The sequence below is a fragment of the Apus apus genome, chromosome 1, assembly GCF_020740795.1.
Source record: "Apus apus isolate bApuApu2 chromosome 1, bApuApu2.pri.cur, whole genome shotgun sequence".
Taxonomy (NCBI): domain Eukaryota; kingdom Metazoa; phylum Chordata; class Aves; order Apodiformes; family Apodidae; genus Apus; species Apus apus.
This window is the reverse complement of record NC_067282.1, coordinates 66,153,632-66,173,955: the sequence shown is the minus strand read 5'-3', so window position 1 is coordinate 66,173,955 and position 20,324 is coordinate 66,153,632. Positions and strand designations below refer to the sequence as shown.

Genomic DNA, 20,324 nt, shown 5'->3' with positions numbered 1-20,324 from the left:
TCATCTTGACTATCTTCATTGGACTCGTTGATTTTTTCCACATCGCAGCAGAGCGGATCCCCCCATGAGCTGATGGAGTCACTTCATGTGAAATTCAGGGCAATGCAGAACACATTGTCCTCAATGGAAGGCAAGGTAGAGAACCTCTCATCAAAAGCTGGGAAACTAGACAGGCACATGGTGAATGTGGAGCAACGGATGGAGAAATCAGAGGCCAGGACCCAAGTCTGTGAAAAAGAAATCGCTGAGAATAAATCTGTGACTAATATGATGGTTAAAATCTGCTGCTCTTTAGAATGAAAAAAGGGAGATACTAGGGTTGAGGGAAAGGAAGCCTAGGAAACATTCACATCTTGGGCATTCTGGCCATGGAAAAGAGACCCCAAATTATGAATCCTGATTAACATGTGTTAATCTTCTACCTTTAGAACATGAATGTTAAAAGATGGCACTTATGTAAAGAGGTAATTTCTACTACTCAGAAAGGCTATCTCCCATTTGGAGATTTAGGGTGAGAATGACAGCAAGTTTTAAAATTCAAAAGTTATACATTTTTGGATGAATTCAAACAAAGAAAAGAAAGTATTCATAAGAGTCAAGATTCTATTGACACTAGATATTTGTCTAGCAATGCAGATCAAAGGCAGAAACCAGTATCATTAAAGAAGTAATTTCAAAAAAGAAGTAGCTGAAGCAGCAGAATCCAGTATTTGGTCAAAAGTGATTAATAAGGGGGGTTTGGTTTGGGGTTTTTTGTTTGTTTTTGGTTGTTTTTTTTTTTAATATAATTTGGAACCTTTTTTCTAACAAGCAAGACTTGGAGAAGGCAAAATCAGAAAACAGCCTGGAAAGCAAGAAGCATCAAAAAAATGAAATGGGTTCCATGTTGAAGCACAGATGTAAAAATATGCTCTTGTTCAAAGTTGGTCCCAACTATCTTTTTCTTTCATTTATATAACATGTCTCCAAACATAGTTGTGTATGTTTAACAGTATAATTTAGTATTCTGCAATTTTGGTATTTTAGAAAAAGCATTTTTTCCTTATGATACATGTGCCTACTGGATTGTATTTCCCTCTGGCATGGCACAATTAAGCACATGCTGTGAAGTGTGTCACATACTTTCTAAGATACTGTGATGTTAGAAAAGCCTCACCTGCAATTTCACCTTTTCATCTTTGACTGTAACTAACTAATTTCTTTTCCCCAAACGGAAGACAAGCCATGTACTTATAAGAATGCAAGCAGAAACAACAGTTGTATTTTTTGTTCACAAAAACATTTTACATGGAGATAAAAATTAATAAAGAGACTAAAAATATTTTGAACTGCAGCTAATGAGATAGAAACTATATAAAGGGTGTTAGGAAAAAATTTCTTCATCAAAACAATAGGTTGCACATTCAGATTAAGTATCAAGAAAGAAAGAGCTAGCTGCCTGCCTGTATGCAAGCCAGTGAGATTGGATGCTGAAGTTAAAGAAATGAATGTGTGGATATAGAGACAAAGCTGCTGCAGTAAGAAACTGAGTTTCTTATACAATGAGGCTAAAATCTCCTGTACCCTTAAGAAATAAATATAGCAGAAGAAATACTACTGAATTTGTGAATCACAACATGCTAGACAACAGCTAAACTTCCATATTCTGCCTCACTCTCAGCACGTCACTTGATACTAAGAAGTCACACCCTTATCCAGTGTAAGGTCCTAAGAGAAGTTACAAAGTCACTGTATAATACTGAACTACCACTAAATACTTCATACACAAGCTATACTACAGAAAATCCAACTCCATAAAAAACACAGCTAACTTTGTAACACATTTATATATGTTATTGCAAACAACACAGCAGAAGCTAAGTCTGGAGCATCCTGAAAAATCCTTTAAAAGTTAAATGCCAGTGGGTTCCGCAAACATGTATTTTACCTCAATTTTGAAGTATTCTTAAACTACAGCAAATAGACAAATAAAATAACATTACTTCCTGTAATACCTTGTTTCCAAATGTCTTTGAAAATTGAAAGAATTTTGTTGTTTTTTTTCAAGTACTAACATTTCAGAAAAAAACATGGAAGAACCTGTCTTTTCCCACCTCTTGTATCAACAACACTGAGGTATAAACATTATAACAATATTACTTGCTACCACAAGGTTGATAACAAGTGCATATACAAGGAGAAAATTAAAAATCTGAACTGAAACTAAATAGCAGCTTCCCCGTACACACTTCTTAGCAATCTTGTGGTAAAAAATAAGTTTCAAGCTGATTAAGCAAATTTTTCAAGAAAAAAGGGGAAACAAGTTGCCAATGCTTAGCAGTATACTTTCTCATACTAAATGCAGTTCAGGCAGTACTATAAAACTTGTTAGCAAAAATATGTTTCATTTACATGAGCGAACTACCACTGAGGACACAGAAAGCAACAGATTTCTAAATTACTGCAGGCAAGTAGGGAATTCTCCAACTACAACAGATACCCTGGTTTTGAGGAAACAAAGCACTGGAGAGACAGAACTCACGAAGTTGCACAGACTTTCCAGAAACCTAAAATGCTCTAAGAACCACCTAAATTAACTCACTCTACACATATATACATGCAATTCAAAAGCCAACTTCAAACAATCCATTTTTCACTGGCCATGTGTCATCATTTCTAATTTTATATTTAAAAAAATTTAGTAGCCTTTTAATAGTACCTTCTTCTCTGCAATTCACTTAATCAGAAGGAAGCGATCCCGGACTACATACATTTATTTCTTATTTTAAGTAATTACTTCTCTTTATATCTTATACACAACCTTCAAGAACTTAAGTAAGATCTAAAATTATTCTAAAAGACTAACTCTGAGCAAAGTTAACTAACAAGAAGACACAGCAACATGTTATAACAGAGGTCACAGAACCCTGTGCTGCCCAAAGATACTTTTCTGAAATCCCCCATGTGAAAAAAAAAAATAAATGTATCCACCAGGTACACTTTACTAATAAAGTTTAAGGAAAAACTCTTCAATAACAAAAATAAAAAACATACAGACTTATCTGTACCTGCTTTGCCATTCAATAGCTTATTCTGGTAATATTGCTGTTCAAGCCGGGGGTTTGCACCGGGGCGCAGTGATGCCTTTCCTGCACCTTTGTTACTGGTAACAGCTACTGGTTTTCCTGTGGAGAAGAAACGCACATGTTTATAGGTCAGCATCTGTAATAGCTTACATTTCAATAGTAGCACAACTAGGGTAAGAACATCAAGATGCCTAACTTATTTTTTTGTAATTTATTTCAAGTTTATACACTCTTGGAGCATTAAGGAGGAAACAGATATGAAAGTGACTTTGCATTGTGACTATGGATTTACTGTCTTAATTGGAGCCATGTGTAAAGAAGAAAAGCTTTTAAAGAGTGAAAATACAGCCATACTAGCTTGTCTTTAATAACAAGTATAAATGTAAACGGTGAAACTTCACCAATGCCCTAATGATTAATTAGTTTAAGACAGAGCAAACACTATACTGATTTTAAATACATGTTTATTAGCTTCAGTAAACTAGATGAGTACACACATTCCAACACACTAAGTTCATCTTGCTTAGTTAACTGTACCAAACTAAATCTTTAGTAAACTTTTGACTTTTTAGTAAAATCAACCTCTCCATAATTTTTCTACAGGAAGCTAATTTATGCACTGAAAGTCATAGAATGGTTTTGGTTGGAAATGACCTTAAAGATCATCTAGTTTCATAGTTCCAACCCCTATGCAATTAGCAGGGACACCTTCCACTAGACCAGGTTACTCAAGGCCCCATCCAACCTGGCCTTGAACACTTTCAGGGATGGAGCATCCACAACTTCTTTGGGCAACCTGTGCTACTGTCTCACCACCCTCATAGTGAAGAATAAAGTCCTGGCAGACTTCTGTGGAACAGGAAAAAATACCTGCAGAAAAGTCTTCAGTTCTTTATATTCCAGTAATGAAATCTGACACTTGGCAGGAAATAAAGATTTAAAGACCCAAACATATCAGGAATATCTTTGATACAGTTGTTCCTTCCTTTGGACAAAAGAGAGCAAAGGAACTGTATACACAGCTTAGTTTGCTTTCCCAAGGTCTATGATGGATGGGTGTCAGATGGCCACCACGGTACCAAGTCTTCAGACTTGGGCACCACCAAAGTTCAGTCTTGCAAAGAACAACTATTATCTCATTTTCTGAATGGTACACTTTAAAAAAAACACCAAAACTTGCTAAGGAGCTCCACTAACTATTCCTATGTTTTCACTTGAAAAACAGATGAATCAGGCAAGGAGACCATTAATACTCAGCCTTGACCTTTCAATTTTTCAAAAAAGCTCCTTACATAACTTCAGGAAAAACATTAAGAGATAGAAATATAAATATTATTAATAATAATATAATAATAATATTATTATTAATAATATTAATAATAATACAAAACAAAAAACACACACACAAAAAAAACAAAACAAAAGAGAGTGACCAAAAGTTTATCTCTGACTTCTAATATGGTAGATTTAAGTCTAAGTAAGACACATGCAATGTTCTAGGGAATGGTTACTCCAGATTCTACTTCCCTCTTCTTATTTTAGATACTGAAAGGAAATAGCATGAAAAATTCCAATAACCTCTTCCACTTGCTTTTGGATTGTGAGAAAATAAGCGGGAATATGAAAGTTGCATGGTCTGACTACTAAAGACGCCAGAAAAAAAAAAAGATTAGCATGCAAAGTTCATTTTGAAACTGTCCAGGTTTGGATTTGTTTTTAAAGGCTTAACAGAGTAAACTGTAATATGTAGAATTAAATACTAACCTTTAAGATCTGGTCTATTTCGGATAGCCACAGACACAAAGAAGCAATCCATATCCACGTGCATTATACAGCTCTGTGGCTTGGCTGAGCTCGGAACAGACACATTACCTAGTACGAAGATACACCAACAGAAAACTTGAACCCTAATTTACACATTTTTGTACTACTCACAGTAGTGATCAAGGACTATCACCAACTTTTTACCACCTTAAATTACAAAGGTTTTTGTTTTGTCTCACCAAGAAGATATTTACAGTTACAAAATTTTCAGAGAAATCTCAACATGAACAGTAGACAAACAACCTGAACTATTTTATTTTCTCAGAATTAACATCTTCTATCTAGCGAGTTCCCCAACTCAAGATTAATGCATGTTGCGGGAACTATATCTTTATTTTGCCATGTTAACACTGAATCTGGAACAAAGAACTTTACTCCTTTTTGTTCAGCTATCAGAAGACTGTTCCGAAAAGATTAAAAAAGAAGTTTAGCTGCATGAAGAGCCACCATTAATCCTTCATGAAACACACCAAAATCAGTTTAAAGTCTCTCATGCAATTGGTTTTTGTCATTGCTGTACCTATACTCATGGAAACATTCACCAAAGATGTGCAAGACAGCTCCAGACTGAAAAACTTAACACGCCTAAAGCACTAGAAATATTTGTGCCATGTATTCGAGAAGTTCAAATCTGCATGTCTGTGTTGCTGACCTATCAGAGGAGGCTGTATCTAACAACAAAAAACTGTAACAGTGAAAAAATATTTCAATACATCAAGTGAAATGTTCTGCTTAACATCTTGGTTAATTACTGAGTACTCAGAAAAACATCCTCCTGTTTTAATAATTTACCATTTCAACTCATTCTTTGAAAATATAAGTATTGTCTTATAAAGGCCATATTTAAAAATCCAAGTGATCAAGTTAATGCGAAAGAAGCTGTTACATGTCAACTGTAACATACCCATTAACTATTTGAATACTCTAGACCAAATCAAAGAGAAAACAAAAATATATTAGCTTATATAATATTTTCATGGACAAAGTACACATTAAGGTAATTTGTGACTATCTTTTATAACTGGGGTGTCCTTGCACAAACACAGAATACTTTTATTTATTTGTCTAACAATTATTTTTTAGGATGTGGTGATTTATCATCAAACCTATCCTCATATGATTACAAGTGAATGTTTTTACAGCACAACAGTCAGAAACTCTTTGATGGTACAGAGCTAGCCTTTTTAATTGAGTAAGACTGTAAATGAGAGATTCTAAAGATGCAAAATACTTTATCTGTACTTGCAACACACTGCATCTCATGTATTACACATTTCCTTTCATTTTGGCCCTTGATGTAATGACATAAAACATTACTCTTCTGTCACAAACCAGGATCAGAAGTCTCACATAACACTGCTATTCGCTGAAACAAACCCAGAGGTATTTAAAACTCTAACAAAAAAAATTATCAGATTTTAGTGCACTTCAAAATACTACTCATCTTGTAAATTTTCACACTGAACTATAAGTGGCCAGGCTTTTTCTTCTGTTTTTTTTACCCTTTAGATTTTCACATAGCACTTGTGTATTTAGAGATAAATATATAATTTTTTTTCCCCTTGATCAATCCACATATCCTGGTAAAGTAACGAGTATTAATTCTACAAGGAGGGATTGAAAACAGACCAGAGTGTCACATTAAGTCACATTTTAAGTTAAAAAAAAAACAACAAACAAAACCAAAAGCAGTTGGATTCTTTAGTGTTCAGTGCATCAAAGTCACCAATCTTTTCCAGATAGCCTGACTGTAATGTGAATACTGAATACTAATCTACTTCGTTGTTAGACATTTAATGTACAAAGATATAAAGCACCTTCTTAACATAAACCTTGAACAAGTATCTACCTGTGTCAGTTTTAAGTGCAGACCTGCCTGCTTTCCATTTTTTTAATTTTTCCCTTCCTGGAAAGACACCGCTGTTTTTTCTCTGCAGGCTGTTGACAAACTCTGTCAATTCACACTTCCATGTTGATATATGATGCAGTCTTGAACGTGAATAAAAGTCAGAAATAAAACTACAATCTGACGGTTTGGACACAGGTAAGGAAGCTGCCTTGCTCGAAGTAGGTACAGAAGTGCTTTTTGTGCTTGAAGGCCCCTGAACAGTGGAGTGGTGAGCACCATTTATTTTAGAATTACTGTGCAAAGATGAAGATGAGGATGAATTACTCATAGTCCTATGCGGATTCCATGGAAAGTCTGTGTTTTTGTTGCTTTGCCGCAACTGCTGCGTTGTGCAGTCTCTGAAGTCAACCATGCCTTTTTCAGTCTTCCTCTCCTCCTGCACAGGGCCTGGAGATAACCTACTTGCAACACCGTTGCCAGAGGGCACCAAGCAATCCTGTGTTTTTAAGGCACTGGTACAAGTGTGTGTGTGTCCATTAAAAATGGCAGTGCTGTCTTTGTGAGACTGAAACCCATTTTGTTTCCGTCCGGGAAGGATGTGCTCCAGCTCTGTAAATCCAAAATTGTCACTTTCTTCGTCTTCTTCTTCTTCATTCCAGCTACTTATTCCATTGGATGTGATCTCATTTTCCATCTCACAGTTTTTAATATGATTTCTGAAACAGATAATAAGTACTTAATATAATCTTTTATTAAAAAGGCACGTTTACAGGTAATTTCAAATGCTAAGTATTTATCTTCCTAATTGCTATCAGTGTATACTGTAGTTTTTACATTCTCGAGACAATTATCTAAAACTCTGAGCGATATCCTCTTGATGTCACAAAATACTGTATTGCTGTGTAGAAGATACACAGATTTGGTGTACTGTTAATGGAGTACTACCAGGAGTTTACTTGGAAGGGATCAAAATCACGTTCACGTCAGAAAAGCTATTTCAAGCACCTTTAATTTGACCAGCAGTCTCCAGCTGAATTACAGTAAGTCTTTGTTAACAGAACTGTACTACCATGGACAGCATGAATGGTGCAGGAATATGCAAACCATCAGAAGGAGCTGTTGTTTTACCAACAGATGTGATTTTCCTTACCTAGTTAGGAACAAATGAAAAAAGAAAGTATACATAGAAAACTTGTATTTTTTAGAAAGTAATTTTAGATTGATGTGTTAGATTTATTTTCTCTCAAGGAAAAATCTGTTGAAACATATTCTTAGCTTTTCACAAAAAACGAACACAAACTTTTTATCTTTTAAACATAGAAGACAAAGCATTCTGTCACACGTTCTCTAGCAATTTGCATTTAGTCTGGCAGTGTAGAGGCAAAGCTTTCAGGAAATTAACTCCGTAACAAACCCTAAGTAGAATCAAAACCAAAGCCTTCAAGAGTTGTGCATAAACTTGATTTGCTGAAAAAAACCCACAAGAAACAACGATCACTGCCAACTCCCAAAGCTAGCAATTTAGACACACACACACAAAAAAAGGGTGAAATAAATAGCTATCCAGTACACCAGTGAAAACAGAAGCCAATTAACTGTGACAACAATTTAGTTAAGATTAACAAAATAATTAATTTAACATAGTATTTTTGAGAAGTTTCATGGCTGAAAGTGGTATATCCAGGGTAGATACTTAGTATCAATTGATAGGGCAAGCTTCTAAACTCACCTGTTTCAGACTAAATTGGTATTTTTGGAAGTCTGAATATTATTCTCATTTAAAAAATATTAACAATGCAAAAGTAAGAGATCATGGTGATTGTATCAGTCATTGTTTAAAATGTGGGTAACAAATACTGCTTAGCATACTCATTTTGTAGCACTGGTTTTATTTTACCTAAAATCCCATTCATGTGGCAAAGTCTCCTCAGCATTACACAGAAGGGGATCTTAAATAAATCAGTAGACTGTAGAAGAGCACAGATCAAGATTACAAATCAGAACGTATTGTATCTTGTACAGAGCCTCGGCCCTATTTGAGCAGTAACGTTGGACTAGACGACCTCCAGAGGTCTCGTCCAACCTCAGCCATCCTACAATTTTACAATTTTTGTCTCTAAACAAGAGACGTGCTTCTGAAAAAAGAAGCAGGATCTCTCTTAAAAATCTACAGAAAAGTCTGTTCAAGTGGAAAGTTTATTTCCAAATTCCAGTTCCTCTGCCAGTTAAGGTTATTTCTGTTCTATTCCCATCTCAAGGCTTTTTAGGAGAATTTTTTATACTGTAATTGGATTTTTTTAATCCATCTTCTCTCTCAAGTGTGACTTAAACCTTGCTGTTGGCATACATAAGGTATGTTGTGACTTTAAAAAAGAAGCTAAAGAAAAAACTTAACTAGGATGCATTTACATTTGTTCCTAGACACCTTTAGCAAAAGTAATCAAATCCTAACAGTTTTTTGTTTTTGAAACAAAGACATACTTTTAGTGCCACTAGTCAGAATCTTTTAATGTATGTCTGTTGCTTCTATAAAGAAGCAACATCCTAGGACTCCTAAGTCATGTTATCAAGCAAAGAATGGTCCTAAATCTAGAGACAACACTTTGAGCCCAGGTAACTAGTTCTGTCCTTACTTACACAGCTATACCCTGTTTTTAAATTTCAGTGCCTCAGAGCTTCCCTCTTATGGAGCTGAAATGAAACCCATTATGGGTGAATGTATTAGGACAAGACCAAAAACACTTACACCCTGTTGAGATCTTTAGCTATATTGCTTGGACCTGGCATGGCATCTTCAGGTTTGCATATGCTATTAAAGTTGAGACCTTTTTGAACATTTGACTGCTTGGTGTAAAGCTGATATGGAATGTACGAGAGGAGACGTCCAGCTTTAATGCTGAAAAAAAACAAAAAAAAAGAAACAGGTTACTAGGCTACTACTTAAGACATTCTAAAAAAATCCAACATCCATGCTAAAATATACCTCATGTAAAATTATTACTTTGGTAATTACCTTTTGATGTTCCGCATACGTGTACTTCCAGACCTTTCCACAAACCCCTTCCCACTACTAACTGGATTGAGCAAGAAAGTAATCTGTGATGTGGTGACTGGTACTACAGAAGATATTTGCACATTTGTGTTGGTTGGTTAGTCTTCATCGATTTCTCTTCTCCAACTGATACACAACCCAAATATTTATTTTCAAAACAAAATAAGCAATGCCAGGTCAAAAACACCCTGGTGAGTGGTTCAGGTTATTCTATCTGAACAATACTGACTGAGCTCTTTAACTTCTAACAATGAAAAAGAATGGGTTCCAAACAAATTTCAGTAGAATTTGAAGGTCAGCTGGGATGTGGTTCACTATTAAAGAGGAACTACTTTTTCCATTCCAAAAGGATTATTATCCCTTCTTGTGAGAAAATTCACTGAAGAAAGCTAGACAGAAGAGTAATTTCCAAACAGGCCTTCTATAAATATCTACCACAATCATTCCAGTTTTGTCCTGTGTGTTCCACTGTGTCTCCCTCTTCTTTTTCTTTTTCCACTGAAACTGCAATTATGCTTTGTAACTGCTAAATTCCTGAGGGAAATAATGGACTTTGAAGTGGAATCCTCTCAAAAATATACCACAGTATTATTTCCTCTCTCCATCCGCAATACCTGTTGCTGTCAGTAGAGGTAACAGCATTCTCAGCCTAATACTTCACCTCTTCTTCATATTGAACACCGGGTCAGAAATGCTGAAACTTTTTAAAGCAGAGGAACGTCACTCATATCGAAGAAGCTTAATATTAAGTGTTCAGTTTTGAAGATATAATTGGATTCAAATTTTTAAAGAGAATTTAGCCCAGTGACAGATGCTGTTTTTCTGATCTGCAACACCTGAATGCTTGCTTTGTCTTAGAGATGTGCTTTTTAACTAGCTCAAATTGGTACTACTGTCAAGGGAGCTGGACAGGGGAACAAAAGCCCTTAGGAGCTTTCTTGCTGCAATCAGAGAAGATAATTGGAGATTGCATTTCCCAATTAGATGTATTACAACTAGTCAGCCATATATCTAGAGACCTGGTACGTAAAAACATCCAGAAAACATATCAAGTAAACACTGTTTGACACGTGAATGTATAGCATTCAGAAAGGAACATAATTTATACCAAACATGAGTTAATGTAAAAATACACAATAGAGTTCCAAAGCTCTTCTTCAACTGAAAGTGGTGATGCAGCAAGTAAGCTTTTACAATGCCTGGTTAGACTGTTTCTAGTATTAGCATGTGAACCTGGGTGCATAACCACCCAGGTAACATTTCAAAATCATTACAGCAATTTCAAGATGATAAAAAAACTCATTTATTGAAGAACTTGTTCATGCCAAGATTTTAGCTACTGGAATAGCTAGTTGCATTACTGTATCAGTACATAGTTGTTTTTTTTCCAAACTGTATTAAGATGCAGCAATAGGAATCCTACTTTAGATGCATCATTCAACATCTTTCCCCATTCCACACCCCCCAGGATCACAAAACTCATAATCACTGTAAAATTAGGCTAAAAAGGACCTGTAGAGGTCTCTAATTCAAACATTGCTCAAAGCAGGGCTATTTTTAAAGTTAGATTAGGTTGTCCAGGGCTGAGTCCACCCAAATTTTGAGTATCTCCAACGGCAGATATCCTACAACTTCTCTAGGCATCTGTTCCACTGCTTACTCTCCTATATTGTGAAAAATCTTTCCCTTCCATTCAGTCAAAATGTTATTTCCTGCAACTTGCAACTACTACCTCTTGTCCTCTTGTTGTGCATCCTGCAGAAAAACGTGGCTCCACACTCTCTGTAGCCTTTATATAGGTAATGAAAAGGAACAGTTAAGATTCCCTCCTTGTTTCCTCTCCAAGCAGAAAACCAGCTTCTTCAGTCCCTCCTTGGTTGCAGGCCACTATTCATGTTGGTGATTCTCCTTTGAACTCACTCCAGTTTGTCAGTATCTTTCTTGTACTAAGAAGTCCAAAATAAGACACAGAACTCCAGATGCAGCTTCAGAAGTGCCAAATAGATAGGAAGAATCACTTCACTTGACTTGTTGGCTACAGTCTTGCCTGAAGACACCCATGACACTTGCTGTTTATCCAGTCTTCTGGAACATTTCATCTGATTGCCATGAATTTTCAGAGATTGCTGTAGCACTTATAATCAGTCAGCTTCTTCAGCTCCCTTGGAGGCTTTCTATCTGGTACTGTAAAATTTTGTATGTCGTATTTCCTTAAGTGATCCTAAATTTACACTTCCTATACCTCTGGCAGCATTTCTTTTCTCCAAACTCTGTCTCTAGGCACACAGGTTTTCAAAGCATGGAAGTAGACCTTGCCTCTAAACACTAAAGAAAAGTCAGCATTAAGTACCTCAGCTTCACCAATGTCCTTTGTCATGAGGTTGCCTCACCATTCAACAGCAGGTCTGCTCCATTTGTTTTTGATACAGCTATAAAAGCCACCTCCTTCCCCTTCACTGCTTCACTAGTTTCCAAAAAAAAGTTACTGTGTTACAGTAATGTAGAATCTCTTCTGAAAGCTGTACTGTTCTAAGAGTAAAAATATTTATTAAAATATTTTACATTCTGAATCCTCATTAGAAAAGGAAATTAAGTGTGATGTACCAGACTAATTTTTTTGTTTTCCTGGGGAAATAATTTTAAACTATTTTCTTCATATTTGTGTTAGATTAACACAGATATTCAAGAAAAACATTCACTCAATCTGCAAGTCCAAATAAGAAACCCACAAATTTGACTGGCAGTTCATTTTAGGGATTAAATATCCTCAATATCTGAAAAGTGACTTTATCATAAATGTTGAAGTATGTTTGTTAAAATAATATTCAGATTTGAAAGTCTAGTTCTCTCAGATCACTTTAAAATGGCCTTCTATTTGGACACCGCACAACCTTTCCAAGCTACCTTTGTTGTGCGTTTTTCAAATTAAGGAAGATTTAGGTCTGCTTCCAACTCTCTTCTCTCTCCTTTCATTTGTTGCAGAAATGGAGAGGTAGCAACACCACACAAGGGGAGTGCAAAAGGAATTATTTTGTCCCTAAGGCAACCACACATTCCTCTGCAACACTGAATTTTGCAACTACTTGTACCACAGGATCTCTACGTGATGCAAAACTCTAGAGTTACTTTTATTAACCAATAGGTTTGTTAGAGTGTGACTTTAGACCATCGTTCAGAATGTTTGCAGGTAAGAATATGCAAAGGGATGGCCTTTAAAGGTCCCTTCCAACCTAAACTATTCTATGGTTCTATGTAAAGCTTTAAAGGCAGCAATAAACTTCAACATATGCCTTAGCATCCTTGTCTAAGTAACTCTGAAAAATCTTATCTTACATAGTTCACAAGGCATATTCCAAATTACTGACATTTTTGGTTGTTGTACCTTAATGTCTTTTCGGTGGCTCTCAAACAAAAGATGAAAATAATAGCCACTGTAGTAAGTGCCATGGTAAGTTCATTAATCTTTGGAAAGCAGACAGGTGCTAGTGATAAGCACCAACAAAAGACAGGAATTAATTATTCATTCCATTATCAGCAAAGAATTTGAGTCACATGTAGTAAGGAATATGGTTACAGAGACAAGAAGCAAAAACCAAGACACTGAACTAACAACTGCAACCTGAATTCAATCTTTCCTGCAAAGAGAATAGGGCAGGTATCACAATGAAAAAAGATGGCATGTGATCATGCAATTAAGGATGAGATCATAATTTGTGCACACAAAGAAATAAATCAAAGCTCCACAACTGACATTTTCATTTTGCAAACTTTCATGACAAGACCGACTACCTAACAACACTGCTTTACCAGCAATTTGTGGCAGTATCATTTTAGGGTTGATTCTTAACAAACTAGAAAAAAACAACAGACCCATCATAGTGCAGTAAGATGGCGTGCACACGGATATTCCACAAATCTGGAACCTCTACATCCACTGTACTGATTTTCACCAACTGATCTACTGAGAACATAATTTGGTATTCCATACACAGAGATGGAGCATTTAACCCATGAATGCTCTTCAATACTGTTGTGAGGAAGGGGGAAAGTGAAGGGTTATTGTGATATGGCGGATAAGGAATTGGCTGGATGGTCGCACTCCTACAGTAATGGCCAGAGGGAGACCAGTGACAAGTGGTGTTCCTCAGGGGTCAGTACTGGAATCGGTGCTCTTTAACATCTTTGTTAGTGACATGGTGAGTGGAATTGACTGCATCCTTGGCAAGTTTGCTGACAACATCATGCTGTTTGGTGTCATTGACACGCTGGAGGGAAGGGATGCCATCCAGAGGGAGCCTGACAGGTTTGAGAGGTGGGCCCATGCCAACCTCATGAAGTTCAACAAGGCCAAGTGCAAGGTTCTGCACCTGGGCTGGGGCAATCCTGAGCACAAATAAAGGTTGGGTGGAGAATGAATTAGAGTAGTCCTGAGGAGAAGTACCTGGGGGTGTACTGATGGACAGAAAGCTCAACATGTGTTGGCAACGTGCACTTGCAGCCAACAGAGTCCTTGGCTGCATCAGAAGAAGCGTGCCCAGCAGGTCAAAGGAGGTGATTCCACCCCCCCCACACTCCACACTTTTGAGACCCCACCTGAAGTACTGTGTCCAGTTCTGGCGCCCTCAACACAGGCAGGACTTGGAGCTCTTTGAGCAAGTCAAGAGGAGGACCACGAAGATGACCAGAGGGCTGGAACACCTCTGCTATGAAGACAGGCTGAGAGAGTTGGGGTTGTTCAGCCTGGAGAAGTCTCCAGTGAGACCTTATAGCAGCCTTGCAGCGTCTGAAGGGGCTACAAAAAACCTGGGGAGGGGTTTTGGACAAGGGCATATAGTGACAGGATGAGGCATAATGGCTTTAAGCTGGAAGAGGGAGATTTACGTTAGACATTAGAAAGAAATTTTTTAGTGTGAGGGTGGTCAGACACTGGCAAAGGTTGCCCAGGGAGGCTGTGGAAACCTCATCCCTGGAAATGTTCAAGGGCAGGTTGGATGGGGGCTTTGAGCAACGTGATCTAGTGGGAGGTGTCCCTGCCCATGCAGGGGTGTTGGAACTAGATGATCTTCAAGGCCCATTCCAACCCAAACTATTCTATGATTCTATGATTCAATGAAATCAGCTTTTATTCCAGATTCTGACACAAATGCTGTTCTACTGACACTGTGCCCAAACCTGTGTATTTGTGTATACTCAGTTCTTCTGACTTACTCTACCATACAACCTTCAAACTGATGAACCTGTAACTTCTGACTAAATTTAAAAAATTTTTTTTTAAAGATACATGATATGAAGCAGCTGAATCCAAACAACTCAGTATCAGCAAACTGAAAATAGGAACTGCTAATAAGATTTTACAATTATGTAAGCAGAACAGTTATTTGCCTGTTTCTGCTGGCTGTCTAGGAAAATGGCAGCTCAGCTGCTCTGAGCCCAGCTATCATCTTTTTCAAAAACCTGAGAACAACCTCCATTGATCCTATATAATCCAGTGAATAGACAAACCAAATAATGTAATTTCTTTGTAAATAAAATTGTGGGGGTATTATTTATTTTTTGTTTAGTTACAACGTAAGAATAGCGTAATTGTTTAGATGCATTAATTTCAATTTTATGAAAATGCTTTTCAATTGACATTCTTCTTTATTCACAGATTAAATGAAACTTAACGTAACACACAAGGTGTGTGGTATTAATTAAATAGACTGAGATGAATGGAATCAACAAGATAATTTTTAGTTTTCTGATACGCCTGAGACTTTCTGGATGTTCTTAGTCCAGTTTCTTACTTTACAATCACTAAGCAGCATATCTTCAATGTAATGGTGGTACTTTTACTCAGCAGTTGCAGGGATAGATTTATTTTAAACAAAACATAATCTCAAAATATAATCTTCTATAACCCTGTTTTTCCAGATTTTCCTTCTTTTTTTCGAAATGGAGAAATCTCCAAAGGCTGCAGACCTAAACTTACCTCTCCATGATCCACTCTGGCCGAACTACTTTTTCTCCTTTCAATTCTTTTATTTTGGCATTTGGAAGATTTGTGGCAATGATGTGAGTAGTTTTTGATCTGGAATAATACACATGGTACTGGCCTCCATGCAACATCATTAGCCGTCTTAACTCATCAGCTGAGGGATCTATAAAATTAAAACCAGAAATATTCCTGTCTTGCATCAGCAAATACAGTAAGAAAAACGACTTTGAGAAATATGATGCCATGATCAGAAAGCATGCAAACCATTGTTTTTCTCCTGAAAAACCTTACAAGTTCTTCAAAGAACTGATCAGAAAACTGTTTCTGAAGAGCCTGATTCAAAATACAAACATCCTACTTGTTACAGATTATCTTTCCACAACATGTATGGTAGGGGGTGGGGGAAATACTCCCATAGCTTTAATGATTAACAACATTAATAAACATTTTACATTAACATAACACAAAATTTTACTAACTCACTTATGTTTTCACCGGAGTTTGGGAGAGTAGTTAATACCCAGAAAAAAATTTATATGAAAAGAGTTTAGCAACAGCACAGAACTCCTATTATACAATTTCTGATTTACTGATGCAGTTAACTTACTCCTTCCTTAACAGTTTATTCTTGAATTGTTACAGGAAACAGAGAATACCTTAACATCTCTTCTTATCCCCTCAATTATGTTAAAAAGAGGAGGGAAAAAACAAAAAGGGAAAAAGTTTTAGCTTTTGGAAAACCTGTGCAACAGTGTCACACAGGCACCAAAAGCTTTGGGTCAGCATAAACAGACTGTTTTGAATAGTAAATATGACACAAGAGAGTAACAAAAAAAAATTTTTTAAAATAGTGTTTATCTACAGAGGCAGGAAGAAAACATTTCTCAAAATATTTCTAACATTTGATTATACCTTTAACTTCATCTAGTAATGAATTACTAACTTTTTATTAGTACACTTTCTCAGTGTTATCTTTCCTACTTCAGACTTTTCAACAACCACCTTGTAGAGCTCCGTTTAGGAACCAGCACCTTGAAGAACATGAAAATCCTAGATTTTCAATAAAAAAAACCTGCCTGTATTAAATAACTGGTTCAGATGGAGTAGTAGTTTACAATGTTCACCTTAACCTTTTCCGGCCTATTTGAGCCCTGTGCACAAAAAAGCACTGCTCCATACCACAGAAGGTGTACAGAACAGATACATAATAGTCACAACATCACTGGCATACATCTCTGTAAAAGGCTTCTAGGAAGTTTCAAAAAAGAGTTATTAAGTTGCTTTACAGAGCCCAGAAGAAAGATAAACATAAATATGGTAGATTAAAAATCTTACTCCAGTTAATATGCACTAGCAGTCCATCACAGACAATGCATATATGTGTCTTACCTCTTCTTTTGTTATCCACCCAAACATAAATTTAATGCATAGGCTCCAGGTCCAATGCAACCATCAATTGTTTGGAAAATTAAAAATCTAATATATGTAGGAGAATGGAGGAAGTTAAAAGGTTTCATTTCAAACAACAGGATCACAAAAAGGTGGAAAAATTTACTCCTATTTCTCTCAGTAAGCATTCACGTAAATGATTTAGTAAAGTAGCATTTTATATTTAGAATCTAAATCTGATTTTATACTGAAAACTTTGATAATGGAATACAAAGGGATATAACATACAAAACATATATACTGTAATTGTTAGATATTTACTTCACTACAAACTCATTTGTTTTACAGTCCTTTACTCCACCTAGGATGGTGAACAGACAACAGACCAAAACCAAACAGATACTTAAACATTAAAGTTTCACCTGTAAAGCCATTGACATAGATGGCGACTCCACTAAAGATACTTGATGAACTTCCATCCCTCTGGTGCTGTATGGCTGAATCTGACCGGAACTGATCCTCCAACTTCTTAACCTTTGCAGACATGTACCCGCCCTAGTTTTTAAGTTAAAAAAAAAAGCAAAATTAATTACGCTAGTCTTATTTTTTAATGTTTACAGATGGAAACTCATCAATTATAAAACTAGGAAGCTAAGCAGCATTTCTTCAAATTGATTTTAGTTGACATACAAAAGATGTATTTTTTTCCCAAATTAAATACTGCAAATCCTCCACCCTAAATTCTTATCTACAAGATAATTGCACCTTGCTACCAAGATGGCAGTATTTATTTCATAATTCTTTTATTTTATTCTCTAAAAAAAAAATTCTATCTATATTCAAATTCTTACAGAAGAAAAACAAACGAGGGAATGATGCAAGTTTAGATGCTAAATCAGAGGCTCACTGTGTGGAGAAAAATATAGAGAATATTCATTAAGCTCCATGTATTTTCAGTTCTTCAAAATACGAGACTATTTAAAATATTTATGTAAGTCAGGTCCCTCAGATACCGTTTGTCCAACTATGCAGAATGTGGTAGAGACAACCATAAATAGTTTTAAAATTCTTTAGTTTAGATTTAAATGGTGATTTAAAGATATTCAAGGCTATGCACTTATTAATAATGCAATTTAGTTAAAGAAGACTTAAAAATCTGGTGATTTCTTTTGAACTTAATTATGTGTTTTCAAGTGAGGCAAAATGGTTTAATTTATTACATAACTTTAGTATATATAACAGCATTGTAAACCCTTTCTAAGCACAGTGCCATTTCCCTCTCTCCAAAAAAGAAAGAGCCACTTGGCTTTGAACATACCCATATTCCCCAGCCATCGCCTTCGGCAGCCCGTTTCCGCCATCCACCCCGCCTCATACTGAAGCTTCTGCGTAGGAAGAACAATGCTTGTTCATTTAGATGTTTAGCAGTATCATCAGTGGCATTTCAATGATGCATTACGGGCTATCTAAAGATTATCATCAAGATTACATTTTTCAATGGGCTTCGGTGAACTGAGTTATTCAGTCAACCTAGAAACGAAAAATTGCATAAAAACCTAGTTCTTCAGTTTTGTAGCACTGCATACTGTAGCTCCTGCTACGTATCAAAGGCACACATGCACATTTTGTTCTAGTCACCCGGAATACAAAAACTCATTATAAAGTTCAGTTTCCATTATGATTTATTAAATTCTTCCTGTTCATCACATATCTCCTACAAAAGGCATTATTATAAGGCTCTTAAATACAATTGCTACTGTTCATGCAAAATATTGCCCAAGTCAGGAACAATCTTTTATTTCCTATTTGATACTATCGACATGGTAGGATGGCAGCAAACACCTCCTGGTACTACAGACTGGATTAATTGCACCAGTGGATTTATAGCTAATCATAAAAGTCCAAATGGCTGTTGCTCCAATGCAATACATCACATAAAAGAAAAAAAAAAATGCAAAAAAAAAAAAGCCAAGCTATTGTCAGTGAAAAGCCAGCTGTTTAAATGATCTAGTATGCTCTATAGCTAGGTTTGTTACTTCTCTTAGGGTTGTTTGTTTGTGTTGCTTAATATTAAAGAAATAATAAATATACCCAACCAACCAAATTGCTGTTTTCCATTATGCAAGACACTTAGCCCTGGACAGTAAGATCTACACAGCAGTGTCCCCAAACGAGCTATTAGTTGGCTACAACAGAACCAGTGGAGAGAAAAGTAAATGTTTTGGACTGTAGCCAACTGTTCACTGCACCCAGGTGATTCACATTAACTGTAGCTGTTGTAACACTGATTTTAAAATATTGATTAATGATGTAGTAAGATCATGAGGTCACTGCCTGCTACTACATCTCCCACTTTTCTACTCTAACTGGTTCCCTAAATAAACACTGTTTTGTCTCTTAGGGTTACCAGCTCTTACAAGTGTGAGGACAGGACTCTGAAACCAAAACGAAGAAGATTTAAGCCAGTCATCTTCATTAAATTTCATTTCTATCCCTTTATCTTCCACAGAAAGGCTTAAAACTACAGTTAATGCACAGAAGGAAGACAATTTTTTTTTCATCATTGTCTAATTTTGAGAAGATACCTACTCCATAGCATCATCCATTAACAGAACACAAAAATTTCACCCAGTCTCCAGCCTACTAGCACACATATACAGCTGTGGATGGAGATAACACATTTTGGTCATTTTCCTATCCAAGTCTTCTCCTACACTGTTCTGGAGATTGCCTCATTTATCACATCAAAATTCCGTTCTCTGAACCTGACTGAAAGTTGAATTCCAGCTGTTGTTTCTTAAACCCCTTTTTGTTCTAGAGCTACCAAGCAGCTATCCTCTGAAATCCAATTTAATCACTCTGGATTGCAGGCAAGTTTGACCACAGAACAAGACACAGCTGCAGGCAAGTTTTAATAAATGTGGTAATTTTAATGGAGTACTGCAAATAGGCCAGACCAGGCAACCATAGAGTTATAGTCAAAGCAGGCATAAAACTACCTTGAAAATACAAGATTCAGTTGTAAGTTTCGGGACCTCTGCAAACACAGGAAGATCATGACACACCTGGTTCTATTTTTCTTACAGTTGATGTAATTTGATACATAACCTACACAGATGTATGCAATTATGAAGATTAATGACATGTCAAGGAGATGAGCTCTACACC

At 36.3% G+C, this 20,324-nt stretch overlaps 1 protein-coding gene across 12 annotated transcripts in view; it reads right to left on the bottom strand.

Annotated features, from left to right (window-relative positions):
- The window catches only part of REV1 (REV1 DNA directed polymerase), a 61,280-nt gene that overhangs the window by 28,699 nt on the left and 12,257 nt on the right, over nucleotides 1-20,324 (bottom strand). For 7 of the 12 annotated variants that reach the window (XM_051632929.1, XM_051632985.1, XM_051632957.1 and 4 more), the window contains exons 2-8: nucleotides 18,475-18,541; nucleotides 17,579-17,711; nucleotides 15,762-15,930; nucleotides 9,485-9,634; nucleotides 6,739-7,454; nucleotides 4,830-4,937; nucleotides 3,048-3,164 (exon numbers count right to left, since the gene is read on the bottom strand). In XM_051632929.1, the coding sequence (XP_051488889.1) occupies nucleotides 3,048-3,164; nucleotides 4,830-4,937; nucleotides 6,739-7,454; nucleotides 9,485-9,634; nucleotides 15,762-15,930; nucleotides 17,579-17,711; nucleotides 18,475-18,531 (1,450 nt within the window). In that variant the 5' untranslated portion in view covers nucleotides 18,532-18,541. Of the gene's footprint in view, nucleotides 1-3,047; nucleotides 3,165-4,829; nucleotides 4,938-6,738; nucleotides 7,455-9,484; nucleotides 9,635-15,761; nucleotides 15,931-17,156; nucleotides 17,236-17,578; nucleotides 17,712-18,474; nucleotides 18,687-20,324 lie in introns of those variants that run through there. The other 5 variants (XM_051632919.1, XM_051632976.1, XM_051632948.1 and 2 more) reach the window with 2 other exon arrangements.